This window comes from Amyelois transitella, chromosome 17, assembly GCF_032362555.1.
Source record: "Amyelois transitella isolate CPQ chromosome 17, ilAmyTran1.1, whole genome shotgun sequence".
In the NCBI taxonomy this organism is placed as follows: domain Eukaryota; kingdom Metazoa; phylum Arthropoda; class Insecta; order Lepidoptera; family Pyralidae; genus Amyelois; species Amyelois transitella.
The window spans coordinates 4,014,093-4,041,840 of NC_083520.1; the positions used below are offsets into that span (position 1 = coordinate 4,014,093).

The 27,748-nt window shown below is 32.0% G+C and overlaps 1 protein-coding gene across 4 annotated transcripts; it reads right to left on the reverse strand.

The window, feature by feature from the left end:
* Nucleotides 1-27,691, reverse strand: LOC106143352 (protein drumstick). 4 transcript variants are annotated; one of them, XM_013345406.2, is made up of 4 exons: nt 27,464-27,691; nt 10,413-10,678; nt 2,641-2,717; nt 1-2,433 (listed from the first exon to the last, which is right to left on the reverse strand). In XM_013345406.2, exons 2-3 carry the CDS (start codon nt 10,628-10,630, stop codon nt 2,693-2,695), a joined length of 243 nt encoding a protein of 80 aa, XP_013200860.1. In that variant the 5' UTR covers nt 10,631-10,678; nt 27,464-27,691; the 3' UTR covers nt 1-2,433; nt 2,641-2,692. The 4 variants fall into 4 exon arrangements, with proteins under 4 accessions (XP_013200860.1, XP_013200863.1, XP_013200861.1 ...); XM_013345409.2 differs by lacking the exon at nt 27,464-27,691 and adding an exon at nt 22,260-22,350; XM_013345407.2 differs by lacking the exon at nt 27,464-27,691 and adding an exon at nt 14,331-14,386.
* Nucleotides 27,692-27,748: the final 57 nt, after the last annotated feature.

Consider the following 27,748-nt stretch of genomic DNA (forward strand, 5'->3'; position numbering starts at 1 on the left):
TGATCAATCATTTATTAGGTACTGATCTACATAATATATTGAAATTGATACATATATGACGTAACGTAGACATAATTGTATAAATCTAAAAAAATATTATATTAAAATATGGCTACCGACAGACGTATTCTGTCTGTTAATTGGCACTTGGAACTTTATTTAGGTACCACTTTATGTCATCACACATGATTTTCTAAGATTTTAATTAATATTGGATTGTAGATCATGAATAGAACAACAAAATCTGAAAACCATACAATACTTAGTTAACAGGATTATTTGTTCTGTTCGTGTATAAATTCAGTAATTGGTATTCTGTACTCTTCTTTTTAATACATACATATAATCACGTCTATATCCCTTGCGGGGTAGACTGAGCCAACAGTCTTGTAACGACTAATAGGCCACGTTCAGCTGTTTGGCTTTAAGATGGAATTGAGATTCAATTAGTGACACGTTGGTAGCCCATTGCCTAAAAGAAGAATCCCAAGTTTATAAGCCTACCCCTTAGTCGCCTTTTACGACATCCATGGGAAAGAGATGGAGTGGTCCTATTCTTTTTTTCTATTGGTGCCGGGAACCACACGGCAAATAACGGCTTCTTTTTAATAGTAGTTAATAATATGTGTTATTATTATTTTCGATAACAAAATTGTAAAATTATTTCAGAATCTAATGAACCAGTAAATTTAATATTGACTACACTTATCGATCAAGTTTCTTATCTTAGACTTTTCAAATCATGTAAGTATAACATATATGTTACAATATTATTATTAAAACATACGTAAGCTGTTTCACTGTCGTATATGACAGTCCATATACATATATATCATATAGACAACTGAAATTAAAATTTTTAACCTTACCGCATGTTTCGCTAAAACATCGAAATATGGTAAAGTTACATATGGAAGCCAATTATTGCAATATAGCAAATAATAATAATAAGATGTTATTAACAAGTTTCTAATAATATGTTCTTGATTATTTCACTTTGATGTAAATATTTGCATTCTTGTTTCAATTTATTTATTAAAGGAAAAACGGCCAAGTACTGAAAAGTAATTGAAGTAAGAAATTGAATATCGTAAATTTGATTTCCGAAGCGCAGCGTTGAAATCATAAAAACTTATTATTAGTAACAATACTTTTATTTATTTAGCCGTAGTCCTCTGATAGTTAATGAATTGTGAAATTTATTAAAAAAAATTAATAATAGTAGTTAAAAAATCATTTTTAACCTGTTCTATGTATACAAAAATTAAGGCAACAATTGATTTTCATTTACAAGTATTTCATGGCAGTAATTTATTAAATAAAATGAATATTTGAGATAAAACACTTCTCACCCATTCATAAACTTATGGATCAACCCAAATATATATTTGTAACCAAACTAATGGAATGTTTCATGAATAATGTTGAAATAAATTCTTAATACCGTACTCTTAAATTTCCTCAAACCTACTCCAGAAATGTATGTTCTAATTATTAGAAACTTACAATAAAAACAGTATATTAAATAATGTCATAAATATTATTTTAATTTACAAAATAGATAAGCAGTGAAGCTGTTTAAATGCTACCATCTCTAAACCTAATAAATACTATTTACAATTTACCAGAATGTTCTTATATTGTCAAGAAATAAATTTTCAAACAGAATTGTCTCATATATCATCCAAAAGATAATTGGAAAAGCAAAAGCGACACTTTTTTTAAGAGCTAAATATCCCTATGCGTCAGACTCAAGACATTGAATTGAAAATAGCTTGTGTCATTAGAGATAATTACCTTCAAATATACACTTAAAGACTATCAATATATATATATATATATTAATCCAATCCAAAAATAATATTATAATCCAGTATTAAAAAATATTAATTCTGTTCGAACATTAATTCCACAAACAAATATAATAACCAAACTCTATCACCATATCCTACGAAGACGGATCTACTCTCCATTATAATATCACAAAGATTACATTTCAGAATATGTTCATACGTGACCATTAAATTCTTAAATTAAAAAAGCAATCATTACATTTTATAAATACATTTTATAAATTCCGATCGAAAAAAATGATCTCATGAGCTTTTAAATGCAAAATAAGCTCTAACAAGACGTTTGATTACCGTAACCAAGAAAACGAAAAATATGTTTGAAATTTAAGATTAAATAAATGGCCACGTATTTACGTTCGATACCATCTGATTTCAAATTTATATTTGCAATTGAATCGAAATTTCAAATCCAAATCTCATTGCCATATCCCATTCTGGTGTCGTTAATGATAAAGCACGAATACTGTTACGTAAAATGTTACTCCGGAATGTTAAATGCGATGACGTAGTAATGCAATAGACGATTTATCACCATCTGACATACACGGTACTCTCTTTTGTTGAGTTGTAGTGAATTTCTCTGAAACAAAAATTAATCTATAAGAAGAAAATAATTAATTAATCTAAAACCAAGTTTCTTTTTAAAAAATGCTTGTAGGGCTCAATAATATAACAGCACGATCACTGATAATAAGAATTTGGCGGTCTGCTTTTATCCAATGTCAATCGTTCTATGTCACAATATTATTTCAAAAAGAGAATCTTATGAAATAAAATGGATTCTTACTCTATTGTGTAAGAGAGACCGCTGTAGTAGGATCGTGCTTACTCCGTCACCTTCACCGCCACAAGCATTGACTACATCTACAACAATTAAGAAAAAAAATATTAGTAATATTATTTATTTACTTTCAAACGGGCCAATACGATGTATTATTTGGAGATTGAATTTTTATTTAAGATAAAATACTTCTTTTATTTTCATTAAATTTAGAAAATAACAAATCGATAATACCCGTTTGAAAATATTTCTTACTATTATGATTCATTTCATTTTTATACAAAAGTCTATCAAGTCACCAGATTTCAACAAAACAGAACAATTAACAACAGTGCAAAAAAAACAGGTGTTGTGCTGTAGTTAGTGTTTATTCAGTATGGTTATACCGCTACCACAAAATTAAAAATTGAAAAGGTAAACATAAAGATTACAAGTTTGTTTAATATTGTCCTTGGATCTCCTTAGTGCCTTTCTTGTTTTGTGCCTTATGCCGAAACCCCTTTACCATTTAAGAAATGTAATTATATAAGTTAAAAATATAATATATTTTAAAGTGAAGTGAATTTTAAAAAGAAAAAATAAATTGCATACAATTGTTCTTATAATTTTCAAAGAAATGTCGGTGGGTCCCAGAAAGGTCTAATAATAAAATCTTTTAAAAATGCCTGTTTGACAACATTGTCATTAAGAACTTTTATATGAATAAAATGCTTTTGCAGTCATTCTGTTTACAACCTGTAGGATCTAGCGGCAACAAATTGTTATTGAGCTACGCGTTTTATTTAATGAATTGTTATCATTTTAATATATTACACTTAATCAATAGATATATTATAAATGTTCATCTCCTAAAAATATTTGTTTATAATCATTCATAATATCTAAATATTCACATAAGAGAACAACGTGGGCAAAACTTTATCTTCTTACTTTATCATTTGTGTGTATGTCTTATCTCAGAAAAAAACGTCTTAATTATTCAAATGAAATCGTGATGTGGATATTATAGTGACAACGGACTGATTTTTCAACATGGTTCAGTCATATTAATAAGATAAAGTTGAATTAAGACATTCAATATTTAAATAAATCAATGTATTTATGAAATTATATCATGAATTTTTCGACAAAATTCCGTTCATAAATTTCTTAAGTTAATTTTAATTCTACAATTAAAAATCCGATAAAAAAAGTATATAGATACGATTCGTCAAAATATTCAAGAAATTTTTTAACAAAAGACGATTAATTAAAACCATATTAACCAAACCTAAAACCTAAGTATATGTATAAACTCGAAACTACTTAACATAATCTAAGTAAATCTCCACAATTCGATTGCGACTAAAATGTTCAATTGTTCGCGATCGCACCTCGGGTGCGGTTAATTAGGCGTCTTTCGCGATACCTCGCCTTATATAGGGTGTTTAAATTGGCTAGAGTCTGCCAAAGTCTGGAAATCAGCGCAATTCGCGCCAGTTATTGGCTAAAGTTTGATGTTTAGCCAAAATTATTGCGTCTTATAGTAGTAATTGGCAAACCCACACTGAATTGTGGGTGACTGGTTTAGATGAAATCTTAATAGTGTTAAATCGCGTTAGAACTGGGCGCTTTGATTATGGTTTTTAATTTTACAAATGTTACTTTGTCTTTTAACTTTAATTACAATATTTTTATTACTAGGTATTAGTAAGACACTAAAGCTTATTATTTTAATTGATTAAGGCATAACGTTGTAATATAAATAAGGACGAATTTATCAATCCTTTTCAGTTCACGCTCGAGAATGATTATTCCCAACTTTTTCAACAACAACTATTTCAAAACTTTTGTTATAATGACAACTTTAATTTAAATAAATGCAACATTTGATATTTTTTTCATAATATTATTATTTCAATTATATGTAAAGCCAGGATATAAAATAATTTTATTTATTATTTCATTATAAGATTCTATAATATAGTAATAAAATTATTTGTTCAATTAATTTTCTTGCACATCCTATGTACCAGTAGTGTCGGTTCCCACAGTCGCACATACTACAGGGTGTGCACGTTCTAACCCAGTCTTGTATCGCGCGGAAGTGAAATAAATGCCGTCGACTGTCACCTACGCCCTTTACACTGTTAGCCGTATCGATCTCAACACTTCGAGTTTCATTTGAATTCGAGAATCGTTCGAGAACCCATAGTTATCATTATTCAAAACAGATTTCGAAGATGACTGTATTTTTTGACTGTATGTTTTAGTCTGCCGATAATGAACAGATTTTGTAAATATTTGGTTTATAATTTACTTAGGAGGTGTATTTATATTTAAAGTAAATCGATTATGATTGTTTGTTAAATTATATTGTTTACACATTAAATTGGTATCTACATTAAAGGAAATAGTATGTAGTAAGTTCATGCTATAAAACCTGTGATCTGATTTGTACTTCTCGGTACTTACCGCAAAAAAAAAGTCAGAAACCATAAAACTAGAACCCGATACTATTAATCTAGCGAATTATCGTCAACGTCGTTTAAAATAAATCGATTACAATCGATATGGCGTCGACTCGATTCGCGCGTGCATCGGATCCCGTGAGACTCGATAAGAAAATCGCTACATGCGCCGATGACCCAGTGCGCTAACTAAATGGGACATCGGGATTGTAAGCCAATTTCTAATCTTAATTAAATCGATTGGCTTTTGTTTTCATCAGCTTTCCTTACTATTAGGAATGGAAATGCAAAGACCTGTATTGTAATTGCGAAACTTTGTCTTTTTTACAGGTTAACCCTCGACTAAATGATAAGTTTCAATCGCTTTCATGAATAGTGTGAAAAGAAGTTGATTTATAACATGAAACTATCAACATAGACTAGCGATCAGCTGAAGAGATCTAGTATGAGAGCTAAACTTGCTTTTGATCGAGTTACAACCCAAAAAACATTCCTATATATATATACAGCAGTCGGGTAAGAACGTGAAAATCAAACACTTCCGCATACATTACCGCAAAACGAGCCCATATTAAAGCAATCAGTGATCGGTAGCGGGGCGCCGGCGGCGCTCACGGTGTAAGGTTCACACGCGACTGATACAGACTTGATATGAGGGTATAGGGTAAGGGAAGGTGACCAAATGTACATTTTCTTTCTAAAACAGTAGTATTTAAAATTATTATGACAGTACTAATCTCTCAGGCGATCTTTCAGAGCTAGGAACATCTCAATTTCAATTCCATGACTAAGCTATGCCTTGGGTTTTCAGTCTTTTAAAGACAATTTTCTCCGTCTAAGCCGTAAGAGATAAAATAAGATGTAAGGTTAGGTAACTACCTACATAAAAATCCTAGGTATTTAACAATCACAGACTTGATTCTGGTCTATCCTTTAGGTATTTCTTTCGTTACATGTCCATTTACTATTCTCATTGAGCAATATTTATTTCTACAAACGATTATCAGGTTCAAAAAGTGCATCAGCTCTTCGACTACCATTTGTATGAACAAACACTTGGATAACAAATCGTGTGATGCTGATGGGTGCTATTGAACTTCTGTATCGTGGACCGGGGACTGAAATTATATGACGTAAGGTAATGATGTGTTGAATACATCATGTCACGACTTTTGTTCGTCTGGTAGTGCCGTTTCGTTAATGTTTCCCTAAAATTTTGTACGCATATTAATAATTTCAGAAGTAGTTTCCATGATATTTTTTTAAGATGACAAATTGGGGTTCTTATTAATCCAAGATCTCAGAAGTAATTTTAGTAATGAAAATTTGAAAAGTGCAAGTGGGGAGTCTGTTTTTTATACAAATAATGACATTATTTTTTTTATTTAATTTATTATGATATTAACTTGGCGTTTATTTATATAAAACCTTTTCCAGAAGTAATAAGTTGAGGCAGATAAAGTACCTTCTGACTTCTGTTAAAAGTCTCTTTGTTACATCATATCACACAACATCTTGTTTGTTATCTGGTAAGATTATGATTTTGATCTGAATAAACAAATCAATAAATAAAATTATTTATAACCAAACATCATCGCATATCATTTTGCAACATTACCCCCATGTTTCTATGTAGTTTTTCACAGTTTCAAACAACCAAAACAATACTATAATGGAAAATAAAGAAATTTAAACACGAACATCTGCCAGAGGCGAAATCATAACAGAAACAGATCGCGTAACCTTTCTAAACTATGAGGGCGATCTCTCAGTCATAAACGCCAAAACAGGCATCACATACATGGGTGCACTGACAAATTGCCGCAATTCCGACCAACGGTTAAGCTTGGTACACACTGTTTCCTTGTACGGCGCATAAACTGTGGCAGGGTTGGTGGTGACCGAAGCTAATATCAGCTGATATTTGATTCGTTATGTAGATTTAAAACTTACTTAAAATATACTTATTGTTAAACCGTTTCATAACTAATATGGAAAATAAGAAATAACATATATAGGTACAACAAATATCCACTTTAATGTAGATGAGATCATGTTTATGAAAATGCCGGAAACGGTGTAATCTCAGATCAAAACTTTAAATTTAAGAACGAAAATGTGCAGTGTAATAAAATTACGTTAACTCCTAACGCTGACCTAAAAAGCCCTGTCGTCGAAAAATCTGAAAGAGATAGCAACCCTGCTGCAAATTATACCGCCCAGGTCACGTGTGCTGTTCTCTTGTGGGCTACCGTCCGCGTTCGCACAGTTTCGGAAGCATTAGGGCCCATTAAGCACCGTTAACACACGGGCCGTCACGACCGCACGACTCGAGCGTGAGCGATCTATCGTCCATCTCGGTAGCGCCGTGCCGGATCTGCGGTATTCACACGGAACCGTTCCACTCATATGTAAGTACCCCGCTCTATAATTGCAGATTTGTTCTTATTTTAAAAGACTACTTCTCGTTTATTTTTACTAATTATTATCTAATTTTGCTGAACCAATTTATTCTATTACAATACAGACATCAAAACGCCAAATATACATGCATCAGTCTAATTTCTTCCCATTTCAACCCGGACACATTTGCATTCGGTATGACATGGCTACTAGCACATTGTATGTTAATTATAAATGACAACCGGCATGCGTTGACAATCTTGACTGACAAGTGTGAACGCACTTATTAATAAAAGTTCACATTGGGTGATTCAATTTTAAGGACAAACGTAACATTTAATTTGTTCTGAGCGGGGAAATCCTGTCTAAAGTGCGCGGTGTCAGCTATTGTTGTCGAACCAATAACGGTTCCTCTGATGCTAATGTTATTTGTATTCATTAAAGTTTATGCTAATAAATATATGTATTATTTCTTCAGTAAAAAATTTTAGTCTTTTATCACTAGTGAATCATAAAAGATATAAAATTTAAGCAAAAAAATAAAAAATATTATAGGTAGAGTGACACTAATTTAATACAATAACATGTACAGTCAACTCGCAAAATGTGAAAAAGTTTTAAAAATTAAGAAGTTTAATGAACTCTATTGACAGGTTACATTCAGCAATCTTTTTTTAATTAATCGTATGTTTGAAAAGTATTACATATAGGTACTATTACTATACGATATTTGTTTTAGATAATGCTACGCAAATGTTGAATACGTAAGTACCTACACGTGGCCTATTATTGTGATATAATCATAAAAACCGACTAAATATTCTTATTATTTTTGTGAACATTTTGTCTAGTAAAAGTGATAGTATTTCATTCTAAAGTAATACACTTTATTTCATTTTGATATTTTTAAATAGAACAAAAGTGTGAGATCTTCGGTAATTTATTAATTTTTCATACAATTATTACAGTTCTACGTAGAATTATTTTTCTGTGTTGTAGTATTCTTATTATTCAGTGATAGGTACCATTTTAATAATCTGTTGAGTTTTCAAAGAGTACATATATCACAATTACCTGTATGTAACTAACATGATTAACTAAAATTTTAATTATGGGTACTTTATTATCAATTAATTGAAATCTCTTCAATGTAAATTTAAAAAATCATGGCTATAAAATATACCTTTGCTAGGTATATTTTTTTTAAATAATTAACAAAAAAGAATATGTTAGTTTGATAAATCCCTTACTGATCTTTGAACATATTACAATTTGTAAGCAATTTTAGCGTTTCGCAATGGTAAATCCGATTTTGTAACGCTCATTCTGTTTCTCAATCGAGACGTATGCAGATGCACCTATTCACAGAGCTAGCTTTCATGCCGATTGCAAATTCACGATTATTCATGAACTTATAGAAAAGAACATTTATAGGTATTTTCTATAGTTATATTCACTAAAGAATGGGACCACGTAACTCTTTCACATGGATGTCGTAAAGGGCGAGTTAGGTAATAGACGAATTCATCTTGTGCAGCTTTTGCCATGATTCAATATTGCATTTCAAAATTTAACAACAAAATTTTGCCAAAAAGACTTACTCGTATATCAGTTATACAAAAAAAAAGGCTTGAATTTGTTTTCAAAATACTTTTTAAGTGACAAAAATTATTAAAAAAAAACGGATTAAGCAATTTCGGTATCAGAAATAATTGCAGAGAAAATAAAGACTACTTTTTTTATCGTTTTAGTTTTTTTTTTATAGATTAGAAATATTGGAGATCAGGGATATGACTCAATGATCTTTGCCACTTATTTGCTGTAATCTGAAACAGTAGTCTGGTCTACCGCGTCATACATTATCGGATGAATGCTCCTGTGATGGGTCGGACCCTAATTCCATCAGACCGGTGGGTAAGCCACAGCCTTGCCAATCTCACCTGACGATACCAGGTGTCAACCGCGAGCTATGTAGGTCGATCATTGGCATGTTTACCCTAGTCTACAAAATTAGTCAGTGCGATGACTAAAATAATTTTTTTGTGAGATTTTAAAATCATAAGACAGGAAGATAATACTTTTTTTGTTACCTATTGTGTTACTGCTGACAATTCAATGTGATATGCCATAAAGAGTTAAAAATATTCCAAGATTTTTAAATATATTCTATAATATTTATTTTGATCAACATATAAATAGGTATGTACATATGTGTATAAAAAAATCATGTCAGTAATTTCAAATTTTTGAGATTCTTGTTGTATTTTTTTATAGTTATCGGCAACATTGTTATTTTTTTGCTCAGTGTGCCAAGCAAAACCGGACGAAGACCGAACCGAAGACGGTCGTCATGATGATTTTCTGATTTTATTTCCATGTAGGTACTGTAGTACCAAAGAGACAACTACACTTCATGTTAAGCGAAGGTTCTCAAAAAATTGTATTTTATAAGAGATGTTTGATAAATCAAGAAAAGAAGACAAAAATATTTAATTACTTAAATGTTATTGATTTTGTAGCTTTTGTTTTTAACTTGAAAGGTTGCCCTAAAAATATAAATTGTATTTCTTATAACGTTTATGTCTATGATTTCAGTTATCACTGAACAACAAACTGGCAAACATTGTCAACATAATAAAGATTTTTAGCATCAAATGCAAAGACCGACGCAAAGCGATTAACTGTTTAATTAAGTGATTAACTACATTATTGTCATTTATAATAATTAGTACATAGAAATAACATTTTCTTTTCTATTAAACTTTGTACTGGCTACAGGTTTAAAAAACTACTTGCTAGCATCTTATTCATAAAGATTAGGACCTTATTCCTTGAAGTCAAACCTTTTCTCTTGAATTCATAAAAAAAAATCCTTATTCAAATAAAAAAAAAACAAAAACCACCACATTCAAAAATAGAACTCACCTGTGCTGACGTAGGTTGTCCTGCCTCTTAAAACTCCTGCCGCAGACTTCGCAACTGAAGGTTAGCTCCGGGCTCTTATGGGTTCTTTCGTGTATCATCAGATTATATGACTTCGTAAAACGGCGTTGGCAATACTTGCAGACGAACTCGCACTTCGGACGAAGTTTACGCCTGAAGTCCCTAGTGTGATCCTCGTCGATCTGCATCACAGCGAACATTTTGTCTGATCTATGGTGCGACGCGTGAGACGGGCGGGGCTACAGCGCCTGTAAAAGTCATATCTTATCAGATAACAGAATCACAGAATATTATCAACTCTATTGTAAAGATGTAAGGTTTATTTTAGGTTATGCGCTGCAGAGATAAAAGGTAGGTATGTGTTTTGTAATGTATGCATAAGTACAGGTTGTTTTAAAAGTAACGACTAGTAAAAAGTAACAAAGTATCAAAACGGAAGGTTAGGTTAAGGGTTCATGGCGCAGTAATTATTCAAATTATATGAATTGTTATAGACACACGTGTTTTTAATAGTACGCGTATACGCTAATTGACTAAAGAAATGAATATTAAGTATTCACAGTCACGATGTTCAATAATATGCATAAATTATTTCAATTAGTTAAATGATCATACAAATTACGCTTTAATACGAGTACACACCTCTAACGGCTATAAAATTACGAACACTTTCACAAATCACGTTCGAAAATCGAAGCAGCAAATCACGGCGCGTTCCTTAATTGAAAAATCGCGCACACAGATCTTGTGACAGTTTAGATGTGTCAAAATAGCGTGCGTCCAGGAGCGGGTGCGTTTAGCAACTGGCTGGTATGGCGAGAGGGTGCGGAAACTACCATCTGATAGTGTTACGCGGAAGCCCCCCTCCAAGGCGGCAAGGCGCAATGAACAGGTAGCGAAGAACCGGGAACCGACAATCGACAATGGCGGTGCCAAGTGGGCGGTTTGGCATTAGACATTTTGTGTTCTGCGAAGTGTTGATACAATTAAATTTTCGTCATCTGCATCTCTTCAGATTTAAAGGCGACTATTATAAAGTCATAATTATGAAATCTGTGAAATATGATTTAAGAACCTTTGTTAGTCTTTTTGTCTGGAAAAATCTTAATATTTTTGCTTGTAAAAATAATTGGTAAAGATTTTCCAACAAACACAGGTTAAAAGCTAGTTTTTTTTTTAAATACAGAAGTGCACAAGATATATTTAGCTTATTATAACTATATACTGTGCTTTTGTAATAATGTTTTAGAATTTAAGGTATGCATTAGAAGATTATGAATTTCTTTCTTTCCCATAACAAAGGATTTCAAATCTTCTAAGGCATAACGTTCTGAGAGTTATTCTAGTTAGTCGGCTGAAAGAGGAGGACACAAAGAGAATTACTTTGTCAAAATACCATTACATAGTGACATTTAATGAAAATTTATAAACCCACTGAAATTGTACCGTTTACTTTCTTCCAATGGCAGGTTCAGACAATTTTTACAAAATTAGGAACTTTCGTCTCACAAATGTGTTAAATATTATAATAAACAAATAAATAATTGTTTACTTTCCAGGGCGTATTCATACACATTTTTCAAAAACGACTTTCGCGTTTAATATATGATAAACAAATTAATGAATGTATAGAAATTGTACCGTTTACTTTCAAGTGCGTGACGGTGGGAAAGCAGCCGGTGGCTCGGGGCGCTACCGTGGGTTTCACTCACGAAACACACACTCCCAATCATTTCGGCAGCGGTACTGTGCCTGTAAATTGTTGATGATTTTCGGCTTCTGTCATTACCGTGACCCCGGGCCATTGTGCTTTCTAGATTACGTATCGTATGACCGAAATTAGAGGGACATTGAGTGGGTATTGTGAGAAAAAATAAAGAAGTGAGAATTAGACTCACATATGAATTGTTAACGAATATTGATGAATTAGGCAGACAAATAGGATCATAACTAACCATTAAGTTGAAAAATCTACCACTTTTTCAACTACCACTTGCTATCACCTAAAAATTTTAATAGATATTATCCTACTAATATAAAAATGCGAAAGTTTGTCAGGATGTCAGTATGGATGTTTGTTACTCTTTCGCGCAAAAACTACTGAACCGATTACGATGAAATTTGGTATGTAGGTAGCTGAAGCATGCAGCCCAGAATAACACATTAGCCACTTTTTATCCTGGAGTTCCCGCGGTATTGATAGTCGCGGGCGGCCTCTAGTTTACAATAAGATGTTCTCGTATAAACTACTCATATTAAAGATTCCGATGATCCATATAACACTGAAATGCCTAACGTTTTCACAAACTCAAACAGTTAAAGAAGCAATAAAGTCCGGCTCTTGGAACAAGCGTGTAGCGGCACGTATGTGAAATTTTATAGTCTCTTAACTGCATACGAGTACTGGATCTTATGAACGACCGTCACGAGTTGAAGAACGGGCCGCGTAAAGCCGGGGATCCACTGCTGCGAGCTGATGTGCTACACTAGTGTAAAAATATGATTTGATCTTCGCTTTATAGTCAATTAGTTATCTGGAGTAAGTAAAATACATTATAGTAGATATAAATAAAATTGAATATTGGAATAGTTTTATTAAAAACAAAAGTCTAATGTGGTATAAATGTGACATCAAAAACAAGTTTTGCGTTTCTACTTAAAATTATTTTTAATGAGCGATGATAAAAAGAATTGTTGAGATAATGAATCAGTCTTTTTTATTTTATTTAGATTTTTGGGTTTAGATTGGTTTATGAGACTATTTTATTAGCTATTATATTTTTCTATAGGCAGTGTAGCTATAAAAATTCTAGTTTTACAGTAAGAGAGAATTTGTTTTTAATATGAAAAATATAAGCAACAGCTTCGTACAAACCTAAGTTCAGGTTAATAGAATATCCGTGCACACTAATGGATAAGCACCTTAATGAGGAGTATTCATGGGTAAATTGTACACATGACCAATCATAACTTGTTGTTAATTAGGCAAAAGTATTAGTTAATATTCGCTTAGTTATGGTCGGTGTCACAGTAGGTTTTGTTGACTTATAAATCTTGAAGCATGAATTAAAGATTGACATTTAAACTTTTTTTAGACTAACACAGTCTTCAAGAGAACACTTAATCGCAAAAACACTAGGGAACAAAGCATTAAAAATCATCTTCACATCAAATTTTTGTAAACTAAAATAATGTTTTATAGAGCAACGAAATACACGCTGCGATTAAATCTTCTTAATAATAGTGTTTTTGTTTCTACGTCACGACAAACAGTAGACATGAAAGCGACATCGCAAAAACTTCTAAAATATACTTAAAACATATTAGTCCATAATCCTTTTATGGATGGAGATTTCGACGTTAAATGTATGGATAAACATCTTTAGGGTGGCGAGTTCTTTTAAGGTTCACAAGGTTTCCGCCAAAACATAAAATAAGAAGTCGCATTGTATTTTTGAAATTATGTCGCGGTAATCACCAACATAGACTGAGAATATCTTAAAATACTACTACATTCATTAATTAGATTCTCTAGAGAGTGAGGTTATAATTGCAGTAAGAGAGCAAAGATTTTTCATTAAACTTAAAAAAAGAACGGACTTCGACGAGGTTTTATAAAAAAAGAACCTACTGTTCTGTTAGTCTTTATTAAATGTTAATTTGTTTGGAGTCTTCATCCTGTACTATGATTATTTGTATCATTTGATACAACTGTTTGTGATAACACCTCTCAGTCATATAAATTATGATAGAAACGCTAGTTAGTAAGCCTTGGTCAATAATTATTGTTTTATTTAAAAAAATAAATAACAAAATTGCAAATTAATTATCTAACCAAATTACATTTATCACTGATAAATAAAAAAAATTACTGACTAGACAATCCAAATTGCTAATTACCATAAGGTTTGTTTTCACTTCACTTTGTATATGAAAAATTAGTTAAGCTTTATGTAGCTTTATTACAATACACTAATATCGTTTATTATCTACTATGAAAAAACAGAAATACTTTAAGAGAAAAGAAATACTAAAAGAGACGCGTCTGTTTCGCTACTTATATACTCTTAGCTTATTAAAATTAGTTCAAGCGGATTCCACATGAGTCACACAGACCGCAAACACGATCTTAAGAACGATCTTCAAAATATGCGCAAGAGTGAATCATACGCCTCCTTCCCTCCCTCCCCTCTCCTCCCTCCCTTGAACTTTTGACATGACATTTTCACAGAACGGAATTAACATGCTAAAATCAATGAGTACACTAAATAGGTATGGGTAATGAGTTAGTTTTTATTCTAAGAAAATTTGTTTTACGCACAACAATTTCTTGAATATATTAGTGCGCATATGATGAGTAATTAGAAAATTGTGAGTTGACTGTTAGGGAATGCCGAAATGAATAACGATATGTTTGATTGAAATGTCAATAAAATAAAAAACCATTGATGAAGGAATCAAAAACAATAAGAATAAATACAATTATTTTCTGTTTATAAAAAACTTGACAATTGAACAATGGCATTGCACTCATAGACTCCCGGGCACATCTTTTGCTATGTTCATTGAACAAAGAAAACAAAGTATCCATGAACATCGTTAACAAATAAATGTACACAAATTATGCCAGCAACAAACTTTTTATTGCTAACAATTATAACGTTTTTATACACATTATTGGTCATTTTGCTTCATTAACAACATTGTACAACATCGCACCTACATGTACAATATTGCACGTATAACAACTCATAATAATTGCTCACAAAAACTGCCACTCCAAACATAATATTGCAAAATTCCACAAATCAGCACAATAGGTTTTGTTCTACTAAAGTTGTGATTTGATTGTTAGCAACATAGTCTTTACATTGTCCTACTCGTTTAGTACTTAATATGGCTGTTACTATGATTAGCGAGCCCGTAATGGAAGTAGAAATCTTGTTTATGCGCTTACATTCCGAGATGTTATTGCATCTGCGAAGCTATAAAGATTAATTTCAGTTTATATAGAGTTATAATAAAATTTTAATTGAAAATATGACAAATAAATTTGCACTCGAGATACTCGGTCTTAGGTATCTTAAGAATAAATAATGTATGTTAAAGGAATAACTATTTTATACCCACTTGTATCTGAGACAGCAAATAGCAATTTATTGACAGCTTAATGCAAATATAATTAGACATATTAAAACACTCTAATACCGTTACAGCACTAAACATAGAAATTTAAAAATAAAGTTTAATAATTATTAATCCCTGCTACATTTTTAATTCATTACAAAATATTTTTTTTTTAATAATAACTCTGCAATCTCTCTATATAAAGAGGTTGAGTTTAATGCTCATGCATTGAACTATTGAACTAAAGATCAAATGCCGGCCATAAAACATTGCCACCCGTTTGGCTTCAAGTAATTAAATTTTACCACATAATAAAAGGCATCGTTATGCTCTAAAGCGCGCATTCATCAAGGCATCTTTGTTCTTTATTAAATGACTACGAAATTGTATGTTTACCATGGGCTGCGCATATTTTGACCATTAAATATGGAGATATATTTAATTTGTAGGATAATATATAGATATAGCGGTAGACGGCGCCAACAGTCATCAAAAGACTGAAAAATGTTTGGCCCGATGATAGAATTGAGATTCAAATAGTGACAGGTTGCTAGCCCATCCCTTAGTCACCTTTTACGACATCCATGGGAATGCGATGGAGTGGTCCTTTTCTTTTTTCTATTAGTGCCAGGAACCACACGGCAACAACAAGTTAAATACTAAATGCGTAGCTGAAATCAAGATTATCAAGTTTTCACATATTTATATCTAAATGCTTGCTTGTATCTATTCAGAAAAAGAATCTTTAAAGTTAAATCAAATTTAAATTAAAGTAATTTCTACAGTATTGGATGCTGTTTGTTTTTTATCCTTGTGATAATTCGTTGTTATGATAGTCGAAGTTACTCCTTAAACTTTTTGACCGTTCTCACCAAACCTTGCCATTCTTCTTTTGGGCATGCTAGCAACCTGTCATCTGAATCTCAATTCAGTCACTTAGCCTTCTATTCTTGTGATTATGTGTCTGCCTATCCCTTCAGTTATAAGGATACATGTTTTTTACTAAAACGACTATAAACAATAAATAACTAGGTATTATAACACGTAACTCCAATTTCAAATTTTCCTATTCAGAACTCACCTTTATCATTCGCCAAGGGTTAATTTCATTATATTCAAAATGTATGAATAATGTAGATACATTGTTAACCAGATATAGTACCCGGTTAAATTTTATTTGAGAATCGTTAATTTTAATTGCTGCTTCGGTTCTGTTTGCTGTCAGTTGCGCAAGAGTCGGCTCGGTGATCATTGCGGAATGGAAATTATGTTACATTGGGATTCTATATTAATGTTATTGTTATGTATAACTTTCCTTAATTGTATTACGATTTAGCGTGGGCCAAGTCGATACACGAACGTCATGAAATTCTGTAATACCAAGTGCTGTTGCGCTTTCTTTAGTTTTAATGTGGTCAATAGTTTAGTACAGCTCAAAATATTTAAATTGACCTGACCTTAAATATTTTAAGAAATTATCAGAATTTAACAAAATGTTATTTATCTATCTGTACTATCTCAAAGTTAATAATGGAACAAACTGACAACCGAAAAGACATCGACGCATTGAAAAACTCAATATTTATCAAGTCGTGTCACTGGCTTTATGCTCGGCCTAATACGGTCTATTATGGTCTATTGTGCACCTTTCAATGATCGCCGAATTGCTGCATCAGCGTGAGTCGTTTCGGCTTCGTCTTTGGATTTCTAGGAATTTGTCGACGTGTTAAGTTCTTTGTATTAATTGGGCAATGTTAACAATTTGAATCCTCTGCATTCTTAGACCTTCAATAGGAGTTGAATGATCTTCTTAAAAAAAATTTATATATTGAAAAATTTATCACTGGTCACATGATTAAATTTAATTTTATGTAAGGGAGTAGTTAGTGCTTTTAGTGTTTTCGTTTTTATTTTAGCCAAAGCTTTTAATTATAATAAAACTCTTTAGACCTATTGATCTGAAACGAAATGTAAGAATAGCATTAGTATAGGTAGGTATGTGTGATCACAACAGAATGTCTGAGTATGTCCATGACACCGTCCCGAATCGATGTATCGATTCGAATGCACGATTCGATTTGAATAAAATTATTACCATCATTGTTCCGCACTTGTCTCATTTCAACACGAATTTTATGTTTATCATTCTATTTGACATTTTTACGAACAATAGCTACTCTCTCAGTTCAACTTATGACTGTGTCTGTATAATCGAAAGAGAAAGAATGCAATTCTTGGATCGCCCTTTAAATTTTGAACAGAATGTGTGGTATTAGCTGAATCATGTTTTCATAATTACTATCTTTGAGTCTATGAATAAATATTTATAAATGGACTTTTAATTTTATTACGTTGGATTGGTAATAAAAATAGAGGTCATAAACAAGAAACTGCTACTAGTGTTGTGTTATGAACAAATTTAAAGAAAAACTGAGAAACTAGGAGAGATGATGGTTATGAAATTAAGTAATAGAGTGTACTTTTAATGGAAAGCAATCGTTTTGGCAAAAATACATAGGGATAGGGTGAAATAGAAGGAAGCAGGTGAACATTAATGCTAAACCATCAGCAAATCATGTAAAAATTCTTGATAAAAAGATAAACAACTCCAAGTTTTAGGATTAAGCATCGATTGACGTTTCCATCAAACCATTTGATTCGATCATGTTGCATCATGTCACTATTTAAGTGCAGTATTATTTATAATGAAGATAATAATAACAATTTAAGTTTAAACCCAAGCTAAGCTAAGACGGGCCAAATTATAATATACAAATGAGCGAGCGAGCAGAAATAACGAAACAGTTTATGTCCCGTGCGTTCCCACAGGAACGTTATGCGCCGCGACAAGAACAGCAATAGGAATGGAATAGAGTTTAACATTATAATTTTGTTGATATTTCTTACGTAATTTCTTGATCATTTGGATGATTTTATTATTTTCATTTAGATATTTTTGATCGATAAAATCAATATAAAATTAAAACATTAGGCAAAAAACATATAAAGGAATGAATTATGCATGACATGAATGTCAATATAACAACTATCTATTCAAAATAAATGCATATTTTTTTTATTAGGCTCAAGAATTTTTCGCGTATTATGCCATGCATTACATTGATATCCCTTTACATAACTAAACTGTGCAATGGAGAAGTAACATTTCTATTTATTATTCGATTGCGTTTTTAAAATAAAATATTACCTACACACACTTTACAAGTCATTACTCCTCATGGGATAGATAAAACCCAACGCCGCCTTTAGATTCAGAGATAGTTTTAATCCAAATAAAAAATAAATAAATTTAAAGCTGGCGTCTCTTCAGATGGCTCTGTTCTCAAGTAAGCAAGTATCTGTGAGTGCTGGCTGATATATTGGAGGCCTCGGCCGAATAGCCTCCGGCGCGGCGGGCCCGTCTGCCTATGTAGCATTAAGCATTATGTTCTTCTATGCTACGTCATCTCGATTGCTTTCTATGTACTGCTAACCGTAAATTATATTAAAGAGGACAAAAGATAACTAGTTTATTAAAGCTGCTACAAACGAATTATTTCAAATATCTACATTAAATGTAGGCGTCAGGAAGGCTTAAGCACAAACTTTTAACGGCATGTAAGATATCTCTGAAATGATGTCTTTAACAAATCGGGAAAATTGTATTCATACACACATACCTTTACCTAACCCAATAAAGGTAAACAGAGCTCATAGTCTCGAAAAGACTGAAAGGCCACGCCGATTATATTGTCAGCGTTTCTCAACAGAAACAATAAAATTAGAACTATTTCATAGTTGTATCTGAGATCTCCAATGCTTTTACATCAGACTTTTTTATATGTGTAATTAGGTATATGTAATTAACTAAAACAAACATAACATCAGATCGAATTTTTTTAGAATTCACAAACTGACATCACCGAAGAAAAAACACACACACAAAGAAAATAAAATACATACCAGCCTACACAGTAGCGCTTCCCCTCTCCCGAATTGCCCTCCGGGAGGAGGGGGCGGTCCTCACAGTAGCCACAGAGGCATGTACAGTCACCCACATAATATAAACGAGGGAACCGGCTACTGGTTTACGCGTCGTCCAATGAAAACACGTATGTAACTGACGCGCATTCATGTAAGTGGTATATTTTATGTAATAATGTTTTTGAACGGTATTCGATTGTTGTTCGATATTTAAAATGTTATAGGTGATATTTTTTTTAAATGCTAATATTTACTTTTATTATACATACCTATTGGTTGATTTCTTTTGAATATATTCTAGAATCTGACGACAGTGTAAATATAATATTACATATCTATTGAATTTTTATTTCATATAAATATTTACATTTGTAAAAAAAGTTATAGGTACTTAATCCAATATTGCATATCAGACCAGAATCACAATATATCCTTAGAAATCGTTAAAAGGTTTATAAGACACTATTACAACTTCCGTACGTGACCATACATATGCTATTTCTTATATTCCTATTTTCTCAACCAAAATTAAGTCATTAAATGCCCTTTGCATTGAATAATCATAAAGCCAGTAGTTACTAGATTCAAAGCTATAAAATAATATTTGTTATTCATAAATGTATTCGTGAATAATAAAGCACCTTTGGCGGCGTATAAGATTGAACTTAATCATACCTATATTTTATTGCTTTTAGTATTACAGCTACAAATAGGAAAAACTTGCAATTGAGATTAAATAGGACTAATACAGGTAGGTAAGTTATGGGCGTAATTAATCTTCAAAATTACATAAGTATGTCTATAAATATTCATCATATTTGATTTTTATAGAGAATCTTACACCAGTACTACGACTACCGTACGAATAAATTGGAAAAATGTAACGAAGGGAAAGAGGTAGGCAGTTTTAAAATTGTCTACGAACATATTACCTACATTAAATTCTTTCCAATTTCGTTAGGTTCGCACTGGCAACACTCAAATCTAATTGATATCGTTCTCATAAATCATTAAAAACTAATCGGGCTACCGTGCACCAATCAGACCAAGGGGCGTGGAGCGTAACGCGGCTGCGGTTGAAGTTTAAAAATAGAATATTTTTTATTTACACGATCGTGAACGCGTGGGTGGGACTTTCTATCGCTCGCGGCTTTCTCGTGGGACGAAACAGACCATGAACGTTATTATGTAGGTATGACTATACCATTGATGGTGTAAAAAGAGCATGTATTGGTCTCACATGCTTTAGAAGATAGTGAATAAAACTAAAACTCACTTTTATCAACATGGTGCAATTAAGTAAACAATTATTATCTTTTAATTATTTTGTATACCTTTAAGACACATATTTAATACAATAATTCTGAGAACAAGAAGCCTAAAAGATGAACGGATATAGGTTAAAAAATCTTTATTTGACTCACAAAGAATTAAATTCACTTACAATGAGCCTTAATCTAATACAAAATAATAGTAAACAAGTAACGCATTCAAGCAGTGTTAAATTTTTAAATAAACACAGTTGTCACAACAATAATTTTAAGCTTGTTCGTAGACATGTTTTTTTAATCTTTCTGTGAACAAAGTCAAAAATTTGCATTCTTTCAGTTCATTTGGCAGTCTGTTGTACATTTGCGCCCCTTCATACAATATGTTTCTCTTACCGTAGTTGGTTCGGGGTGTGATTAGTTTTATTTTATTAGTATTTCTTAAATGGTGCTTATATGTTCGTTTACTGAAAGTTATTTGTGAGTGGATGTTTCCGTTTAGAATTTTTTCGACGAGAATGATATACAAAACTAATTGCAACAATAATTTCGAGCTGAATAGCCGAGAGAATAATTTCCATTTATTTTCTTCTTTAGAAGTCAAGAAACATACTCGTACACTTTACATGTTACATAAACAAAAGGAAAAATTCAAAGCGCCCTCCCAATAAGCAACTTCCCTTTCAAAACATTCCAAAAAAAGTGCCGGACCAAACATCTGTTAAGTACTCAAATCTGACCAAAAACAAAGTTCTCCTAACCACATAGAGCAGGTAAGTATATCACCAGTATAGAATTAATAATAGCGTAAAACTATAGAGTGGTCCTGTTGAACGTGACATCGCAACTTATAGCTGAGATACCATAACGTTCTTATATTTCATCTGAATTCTGAAATTTATATGCCAGATTCACAACTGGGTGCAATGCAACACATCATTCCAAATCTAATTAAATAAATATTTTTGCTTTCTGAATCAATTACTCGAGTATATAATGTATATTCTTATGACAATATTTCGTTTAAGGGCTCTGGGAGACGCTGCAATAAGTCAATAATATAAAATAACTACTACACGTATACGCCATAAATAAATATAAGTAATAAAAACCGCACCTTAAATATGATTGCTTTTCAATAATTTCCACTACAATATGGCATTTCTATTGCCTTCTATTCTTCCGCTGTCTACGATCACCTGTGAGCCGTGGCGCTTGCCGGCAAGTGCTTATTTGTGTTTTAAAATAAACAAACTGCGCGAAATAGCCTATACAAACAGCACCGAAAACGACACGTCAATGGGCCAGTTTTGTGAATGACATTCTATTTTGTGTTAGTTTTTTTTTCATTTTGTACTTAATCTTCGGCAAACAAAGTTTGCGGTTGATTCAAAAGAATGGAGATCAATAAAAACTGTCAAAAAATGTAATAAAACATAATGTTACTCACCAGACATTATTATTTTTTTAAAAAAAGAATCTTTTTGCAATTACTTATTTAACAAAAATCACGAGCACTTTCTATACCTAAGTAAAGTATATTAACTCGCTGGAATTATACTCTACTCTACTTTATATCCCCAAAAACTTGTGATTCACTTACAATAAAAACTTTATCGGCCGCATATCTTTCACCAATGATATATTACCCGCCTACATGATACGAAAACTTTACCTAAAAATTAGCTCAATGCCGTGAGTCACCATTTTTATAAATAAAAAACAAAGAATTTTACTTACAAACAAAAGATAATATAAAAATGTTATTACTTATATCAACTTTTGTATTGTTAGTCGTGGTTTAGATAAATTTTATATTTCTTGGAATATTATCGCTTGAGGGATTGAATACGGAAAACTTTGCCCTGCCCACTAAGTTGAGATAAGTTGTTATACCTATTAAACTACCTATACTTAAATATGTATACAGTACACCAACGAACATATGTATATACCTAGTTATAATAGAAAAGCCTTTTCTAAACATTTTAAAGCGTATATTTTGCATCGTAGCTTTTCAGAACAATTCACTGACATGCTGTTACGGTGAGTGAAAACATCAATGGAAAATATCATCTCTTTTTGATCCAATAGGTTTTAGTTCCAATAGGTTCCAATAGGTGCTAAAACCTCACTTGACCACCGCTCCAGGACCATAGTCACTGGTCTCTTCTGTCGAAAGAGAGTGGGACGCCAAGAGGATGATAATGAGGATAATTTCACTAATATGCTGACTTTTAGCAGACCTCAAATTTTAAAGAGTATTAGCGTTTCTACAACTAAACCTTATCATAAATAAAGATTTTCCTTCGCTATTTGGCAACTAATTGCAAAAGAAGAATTATAAAACTTATTTCGTTTATCAAATTTGTTCTATTTTGCAACCAGTTCGTGATTGATCTTTAATAACCAGCTTGGAGTTACCAACTGGGTACAATTTACTTAAATACCTACCTACTTTAGTAAATAACATTTTTCCACTTACTTAACGATTAGGTGGAAAAGTAATGTTTCTGCGTCAACACAAAACACAAAAAATGTAGTGTCGACAATGTTTGCTAACCCTTGAACGAAGTCGCGGTATATTTGTTGATATTTAATTTGACACATCCCAAAAAGGAATGGCTTTATCTCAAAGATTACCTATAGATAAGAGTCGAAACTTTTGTTTTTTATCTAGTCCAAATATAAATTTCCGGTGCTGTGTAACACCATATTGTTTGGTGACGGATATTGCATATAGCTATATTTGTAAGTAACAGAAAATCACGCCTCTCTCTCCCGTAAAATTAGGCAGAGGTCGCGAGATTAATTATATTTTCGACCTGAATATTCATCTCCTATATAATTAAGGTAAGGTTAACCCTTTCGTTACAATACCCCCGTACTATATTTGTTCTCTTTTATTGTCATAACTCGACAATATATAACATATTGTAACAAAATTATTCTCATAAAAAAATTATCATGATGCTATGAAATTTTTTATATGAACAGTGGTACTTATTAACAATTAATATTTGTATGCTCCAGAACTCGGAATTCGAGCGCCTTCAAGAATGTTAATACCATAGACTACGGAATGTTTACATAATAAAGAAAAAAAACAAATTAATATTGGATCCCGGATAATGGATCCCATGTCCTCGATCAATATTGTTATAAATGGTCGTAAATCGGCTCTCACTGTGAGGAGAGCGGGTCCTTTTTATTCTAAAGGTGACAAATGATTGCAGGTCGCCTATGGTTAGAGTAATCATTAGGAATCCTGTACTAAATATTTAAAATTTTTGTGTAGGTTTTTGTTTGAAATCCTTTTGTTTTTAATTCTGAAGTCGCATTGTTTTCACTTAGGGATATATTCTGATATATTTTAAGTTCTGAAAAAGAATTTCAATGAATTCTGTTTTTTGAAAGTTACTTTTTGCCTACTTTTTATTACATAACAACAGATTAGTTGAATAATCATTCATTGAAGAGAATTTATCACATTTTCTCTTTATACTTTCTAAGAATAGTACATTTAAGTATTACGGCTGTATTCTCTTGCTTTGGCTATTATTTTATAAGATAATATTAACATAAATACCTTAAATTATAGACCTATACCGACTTAGCAGTCAATCGATTGGCCTAAAGAATTATTACTATTTTAAGTAATTTTTTTATTCTAGTAACCCTAAAAAATGAGACAGACATGGTTCGGCAAAGTTGAAAGTAAGTGACATGCGGCGAAGCGCCCCGCGGTGAGTCCCCCATGTTCCCCAAATGTTTGATATGCATTCGAATTTTGAATTATGCGAGCTCCGGGTGCGATTATATTGGTTTTCTTTTACTTTCGCCGTCAATGTTACTGGCAGGCGACAAAAAAGTGTCAAACTAAAAAAATATCGGTAATACTAGAATCAAACCTTTTTTTAGAAGTTTTTCTTCTCGCTCACAGATCTAAGCAAGCCAGCTGAAGAAAGATAAAGTAAAAATATCCCTATGGACAATCAAATCAAGCAACTACTTCTACTAGGTAAGTATGTACCTTAATAAATTATATTTGTTGTACGTTACTTAATTATAATAACCAAAAATTATGCTGAAGATGAAGGCAGTAAATATGACGCGATCTCCATCTAAGTATGTCTGTTTTTTCGACACGATCTTATTTGTAACACGATCTTACATATCTTTATATTTCAGACTTCAAAGTGAATTATTTAATCATAATTATTTTTAATAGTGCACATAAAGACACGTAATAATAAAAAAAATGCGATAACTTTATCTTAAACATTAAGGCTGTTAAAAAGATCGTATCAATAGAAATTATGTCATCATCTAAATATAATTTGCCTTATTTAACGAGTTAGCGAGGCGCGGGCGGCTCGGGCGGCCACCGTGTTACGCGATGTAAGCCAGGGGCTAGGCCAGAATTTTTTTTACAATAATGTATATGAATTTACCTCAAAATCGATTTTTATTTAGGTTTATCTCGAACGAATAAATGAAAAACTTCTCAACCGATTCTGATAAAATTTGGTACTTACGAAAATATACAAGTTAAAAGGACAACTTTTATTTATGTCAAAGCCCAGACAAAATTTCGAGGCTCTCTTAGCCTGTGTAGTTTATTGATATACATTATATAAAACTCTTCAGTTACCGAGAGATTGACGGACAACGCACAACCCAAACCGCTTGGTCTAATGATTATTTTCCTTATATGTTCTAGATGCCAAAAGAGGATTTCTCGAAATTCCCGCGGGAACGAAACGCGATTTTTCGTTTTAGGCGCGAAACCTGTAGTCCTCACTGAACGGAATGTTTTAAATCTCAGATTAAATACGTATAATCTTCATCTTAACTATAATGTATTCATTATATTTATTAGAAATTTTTCCATTACAGGAATATAAAACAGTTGCAAAGTGAAAAGTGTGAATGCCACAAAAATAAATGGCAAAATTACTTGAAAAATCGATGTCTGGCTCTTAAGCTATGTTCCGCTTGGCAGTAATTACAGATGTAAATTCTTGCCTTCGGCCTCAAGATTCAAGGTATGTCGTTTACCTTATTTAACCATAACGAGTTAATACAAAAATATATGTGAATAATAATTATAATTCATTTGCGTAAAACTTACATTATTTGGACGTCTTGCGGAATTGCGATCAGAACCTAATAAGGACTTTTTTTTCCATATCTATATCGTGGGTACTCGTACATTTATTTTGTTATGGTCTTTAAAATAACAATGTGACATTAATTAAGTTGCATTTTTTATTTTTGATATTAAGATAAAGAATTTCTTTGTAGTCTTATTAGAAAGTTATGAGTATTAAATAGCCATTTGTAATTTAACGCTACTTTACTCTGTTTATTATATAGACAAGGCTAGATGTACAAATTCGACAAAAAATAATAGGTATATCAATATCGATAAACTTTACAATATGCGCTCAAGAAATAATGGTTACCTTATCTATTTATAGATACTGGCAACATGTAGAATCTTAAAAGAAAAAAAGATGCAATGACGAATGAGTAATAAGTTATTATAGCAGCATAAAATAAGGTTTTGTGTCAACGCATTACTTGTTCAGTTTAAATATTCATTGCGATTAATGTTAAAGTTTTATGTTTACAGTTGCGTTTCTGAGCACGCATGAATTATGAATTACTAATATTTATTCAAATTTGTTATACTTAAACTTCGAAAAACCTGATAGAAAACATTCGCAAATTTCTGTTTCAGTTTGTAGTAAGTACATTGAAAATGTATTATATTTATCAAAGAAAGAGAGACATAAATTATTATAGGTATTATAAAAAAAACGTTTAGAAAGATTGTGTGTCCCAAAATTGTGCAAAAAACACCATGGTATGTCAATTAGGCGGGATCAGTGTCCACATATCTCACGGGAATCACTCGAAAGTGTCAAAAACGTTACCTAATGATGCGTGCCATACAAAACCGAACAAAGCAGTATTATGGACTCCTCATATCTCAAAAACTTCTGACCATTCTTCTTTTATTGTTAAATAAACCATAAATCGTTATAAAATGGTCACCATTGGACGGTGAATGGAATTGGGTGCTCGTGATTTGGGTTAAAAAATCCAATATTTTTGTCGTCCTTTTTCTGATCCTAGCGCCGTGCCAGGCGCTAACGATCATTTGCATCATAATAGCTGCGATTATTCAAATAACGTGTGTTTGTGATGATGAAAGGCTTGGGAACGTTTATGAATCCATTATAATTTATACATATTTTTACTATATTCTATATAGGAATGTTAATTGGAATAAAAGTTAGTTTTTTGGAAAATATTACGCGATTTGATATTCCGTTTGATGTTCTTTGTGAGATTAGATATTTTAATTAAAAAAAACAGGGTACCTACCTATTCAAATAGAAGTACTAAAGTGCTAGCAAATTTTTAAACACACATAACAAAACACATAGAAAACAAATTAAATAAATTGAATCTAATCATTACTCTCTGTCTACCTTTGTATATATTAATAATATTTCACAGACGTTTGAGTACGTAGTATGAAAATATTCTTTTTGGATCTGGATAACACAATCGATAAATAAAGAAATTACAAGGGTAATGATTAGATCGTAAAAAATAAGTAGTTATATAAAGGGTACTCACTGTATTTGGCGCTAACAACTGGGGCTTTGCTGATTAATTTTTATTTTAACGTAGGTATAATTTAGTCGAGTGCGCGGCGGTGACTGTTACGAGTGCAGTAAAAAACAGTAATTTATTAGTGGCGACTTCTCGTGTTGGCACTGGCTTAACGAGTGTGTGGCGTGCAGTGCGGTGGACAGAAAAAACTGGCTCGTCTGGTACGTCGCTCGAGCAGCAGTGGCCTGAGGAAGAATAACCCCAGGAGTCGATGGGAGCTGCCACCGCTTCCGAACGCACCCCGCACCC